The sequence below is a fragment of the Mandrillus leucophaeus genome, unplaced genomic scaffold (genome assembly GCF_000951045.1).
Source record: "Mandrillus leucophaeus isolate KB7577 unplaced genomic scaffold, Mleu.le_1.0 Scaffold23, whole genome shotgun sequence".
In the NCBI taxonomy this organism is placed as follows: domain Eukaryota; kingdom Metazoa; phylum Chordata; class Mammalia; order Primates; family Cercopithecidae; genus Mandrillus; species Mandrillus leucophaeus.
In genome coordinates, this window is record NW_012102365.1 from 3,703,842 (window position 1) to 3,708,297 (window position 4,456).

General features: G+C 44.6%; 1 protein-coding gene across 1 annotated transcript in view; it reads left to right on the forward strand.

Moving 5' to 3' along the window:
* The window catches only part of YTHDF2 (YTH N(6)-methyladenosine RNA binding protein 2), a 43,956-nt gene that overhangs the window by 3,950 nt on the left and 35,550 nt on the right, over positions 1 to 4,456 (forward strand). The window contains exon 3 of the mRNA XM_011981741.1: positions 1,129 to 2,712. Coding sequence (XP_011837131.1) covers positions 1,147 to 2,712 — 1,566 coding nt within the window. The 5' untranslated portion in view covers positions 1,129 to 1,146. The remainder of the gene's footprint in view (positions 1 to 1,128; positions 2,713 to 4,456) is intronic.

Genomic DNA, 4,456 nt, shown 5'->3' on the forward strand with positions numbered 1-4,456 from the left:
AGTGCTGGAATTAGAGGCGTAAGCCACCGTACCCGGCCTGTTTTTATTTATTTATTTTTTAGACAGTCTGGCTCTGTTGCCCAGGCTGGAGTGCAGTGGTGCCATCTGGGCTCACTGCAACCTCTGCTTCCTGGATTCAAGAGATTCTACTGCCTCAGCCTCCTGAGTAGCTGAGACTATAAGTGTGTGCCACCATGCTTGGCTAATTTTTTGTATTTTTAGTAGAGACTGGGTTTTGTCATGATGGCCAGGCTGGTCTTGAACTGACCTCAAGTCATCCACCCCTCTCTGTCTCCCAAAGTTCTGGGATTACAGGCGGGAGCCACTGCACCCAGCCATTTTTCTCATTTTACATCCTCCGGAAACCACTGTGCATTTCCTTTTCAGGTTATAACTAAGTAGCGGAATCTGTTGATATTCCCAGATAGTTTGCCAAGAGGCTAGCACTATAAACTGGTAGTGAATCTTGCTTTTGGGTTTATGATTGAGAAATGACTATAGACATTTGGGCTAGAACTTGACATTTCCATTTCTTTTTGTTACTATTTTATTATTACCTGGTTCGCGTAGGTAGTTGCTAAAAGGATTACCTCAATATTCAGGACTTAGTTTGTGAAATGCTAAGTTTTCTCTTAGTTGTAGTGCTAAAGCTAAGGCCCATATTCACTGTATCAGCTTAACTTTAAATGTTTAAATGTTTCAATTACTACACCAAAATTTCTTATGATATAAAAAATGCCCTTGTGTTTATAGGAAATCATCTGATGTGCTGCACACACTTTTTTTTTTGAGATGGAGTTTCACCCTTGTTGCCCACAGGCTGGAGTGCAGTGGTGCAATCTCAGCTCACTGCAACCTCCGCCTCCCGGGTTCAAGTGATTCTCCTGCCTCAGGCCTCCCAAGTAGACAGGGTTTCGTCACGTTGGCCAGGTTGGTCTCGAGCTCCTGACCTCAGGTGATCTGCCCGCCTCTGCCTCCCAAAGTGTAGGGATTACAGGTGTGAGCCACCATACCCAGCCTGCACACTCCTTTTTATAGTATATTTGAATTGTGTAGCTAGGTGGGGGGAGGAAAGAGCCTGATAATAATTCTTTGTGTTTTGATTTGCCTTTTTTTTTTCTTCCACAGAATAATGCATATACTGCCATGTCAGATTCCTACTTACCCAGTTACTACAGTCCCTCCATTGGCTTCTCCTATTCTTTGGGTGAAGCTGCTTGGTCTACTGGGGGTGACACAGCCATGCCCTACTTAACTTCTTATGGACAACTGAGCAACGGAGAGCCCCACTTCCTACCAGATGCAATGTTTGGGCAACCAGGAGCCCTAGGTAGCACTCCATTTCTTGGTCAACATGGTTTTAATTTCTTTCCCAGTGGGATTGACTTCTCAGCATGGGGAAATAACAGTTCTCAGGGACAGTCTACTCAGAGCTCTGGATATAGTAGCAATTATGCTTATGCACCTAGCTCCTTAGGTGGAGCCATGATTGATGGACAGTCAGCTTTTGCCAATGAGACCCTCAATAAGGCTCCTGGCATGAATACTATAGACCAAGGGATGGCAGCACTGAAGTTGGGTAGCACAGAAGTTGCAAGCAATGTTCCAAAAGTTGTAGGTTCTGCTGTTGGTAGTGGGTCCATTACTAGTAACATCGTGGCTTCCAATAGTTTGCCTCCAGCTACCATTGCTCCTCCAAAACCAGCATCTTGGGCTGATATTGCTAGCAAGCCTGCAAAACAGCAACCTAAACTGAAGACGAAGAATGGCATTGCAGGGTCAAGTCTTCCGCCACCCCCGATAAAGCATAACATGGATATTGGAACTTGGGATAACAAGGGTCCCGTTGCAAAAGCCCCCTCACAGGCTTTGGTTCAGAATATAGGTCAGCCAACCCAGGGGTCTCCTCAGCCTGTAGGTCAGCAGGCTAACAATAGCCCACCAGTGGCTCAGGCATCAGTAGGGCAACAGACACAGCCATTGCCTCCACCTCCACCACAGCCTGCCCAGCTTTCAGTCCAGCAACAGGCAGCTCAGCCAACCCGCTGGGTAGCACCTCGGAACCGTGGCAGTGGGTTCGGTCATAATGGGGTGGATGGTAATGGAGTAGGACAGTCTCAGGCTGGTTCTGGATCTACTCCTTCAGAACCCCACCCAGTGTTGGAGAAGCTTCGGTCCATTAATAACTATAACCCCAAAGATTTTGACTGGAATCTGAAACATGGCCGGGTTTTCATCATTAAGAGCTACTCTGAGGACGATATTCACCGTTCCATTAAGTATAATATTTGGTGCAGCACAGAGCATGGTAACAAGAGACTGGATGCTGCTTATCGTTCCATGAACGGGAAAGGCCCCGTTTACTTACTTTTCAGTGTCAACGGCAGTGGACACTTCTGTGGCGTTGCAGAAATGAAATCTGCTGTGGACTACAACACATGTGCAGGTGTGTGGTCCCAGGACAAATGGAAGGGTCGTTTTGATGTCAGGTGGATTTTTGTGAAGGACGTTCCCAATAGCCAACTGCGACACATTCGCCTAGAGAACAACGAGAACAAACCAGTGACCAACTCTAGGGACACTCAGGAAGTGCCTCTGGAAAAAGCTAAGCAGGTGTTGAAAATTATAGCCAGCTACAAGCACACCACTTCCATTTTTGATGACTTCTCACACTATGAGAAACGCCAAGAGGAAGAAGAAAGTGTTAAAAAGGTAACTCACTTAACATTCTTAAGATTTTTAGGGAAGGAGGAATTAGAACAGAAGTATTATATATAGTGAACCATTATTAAAAACTCTGTAAATGAATACAGTATCACTTAACAGTTCAAGACTTTATAGAAGTATAATTGGTTCTGATACTTGAACCCTAATGTGAAGGTATGTGAGAACATTAGTAGAGGACAGAAATATGAACTTTGAAAGGAAAGCAGAAACAGTACACAATGCAGAAAGAGGTGAATAATGAGTCAAAAGAGATGCAGAGGGGTAATGGAAGTGATAAAACCATAGAAATTAAAGCAGAAGATTAAGGCTATAATATGGAAGAGAAAAATCGAAATTCCTCTGTTGGGTTAACTTGGCTTCGCTGGGGTTTTGTGGTTATTTTCAAGAGTCGATATATCGTCACCAACTCTTGAAATCACTTCTGTCTTCCCTGTGACAATTGGCGGTGTGAAAGAGTCACTTTCTGATTCCTCTGTAACAAGTGGGAATCTTGGGCAGAATGATGAGGAATGGATTCAAACTAGAGTTGAATTTGAAAGAGTTGGTAGCGTTTGTGAATATTGAGTGAATGTAAACTTTAGCATTATAAAAGGATGATAAAACTGGTTGGAGCAGATAGTCATATATTATCTGGGATTTATACTTACATTTTTTTTTGATAGGGTCTCACTCTGTTGCCCAGGCTGGAGTGCAGTGGCATGATTTTGGCCCACTCCAGCCTCCACTTTCTGGGCTCAAGTGATCCTCCCATCTCAGCCTCATGAGTAGCTGGGATCACAGGCATGCACCACCATGCTCGGCTAGTCTTTCATATTTTTTGTAGAGCTGGGTTTTACCATGTTGCCCAGGCTGTTCTTGAACTCCTGAGCTCAAGTGATCTGCCCCTGCCTCTTCCCAAAGTGCTGGGATTACAGGTGTGAGCCACTGCAGCTGGCCTAAAATAGGTGAAAAGATTATGGGCAAGGAGAAATTTTTCTTTGAAGATATATATATTAATGGTTGAGAGAATCCTGAGCTGATGAATCTCGAATATAAAATAAAGTCTAACAAACATTGTTTTCCTTAAATTTGTTAAGAACTCGTAGGAATCTTATGTGATCTAGGATCTGAGGCATTGTTAGGCGGCTCTATGAGAACTTACTCCTTTTAGCAGTGGAAGAATGGCTCGTCGGTACAATCTTCTTGGAGGTATATAGTTAAAGTAGGGTTAGTTGCTATTTTACCTTCCAATGTATACAGATTAATAAGAAATGGAGTTATACTTGTCAGTGACTCCTCTCTTCCCCACAATTTAATAGTTGAACTATTAGTCCGGGCATAGTGGCTCACGCCTGTAATCCCAGCACTTTGGGAGGCTAAGGTGGGCAGATCACCTGAGGTCAAGACCAGCCTGACCAACATGGAGAAACCTCATCTCTATTAAAAGTACAGAATTAGCCAGGCATGGTGGCACATGCCTATAATCCCAGCTACTTGGGAGGCTGAGGTAGGAGAATCACTTGAACCCCAAAGGCAGAGGTTGCAGTGAGCCGAGATTGTGCTCTAGCCTGGGAAACAAGAGCTAAACTCCATCTCCTCACGGCCCCCCCAAAAAAACTACCATATTTTGGCCTGATGTGGTGGCTCATGCTTGCAGTCCCAACACTTTGGGAGGCCGAGGCAGGAGGATTGCTTGGGCCCAGGAGTTTAAGACTAGCCTGGGCAGTGTAGTAAGACCCCATCTCTAAAA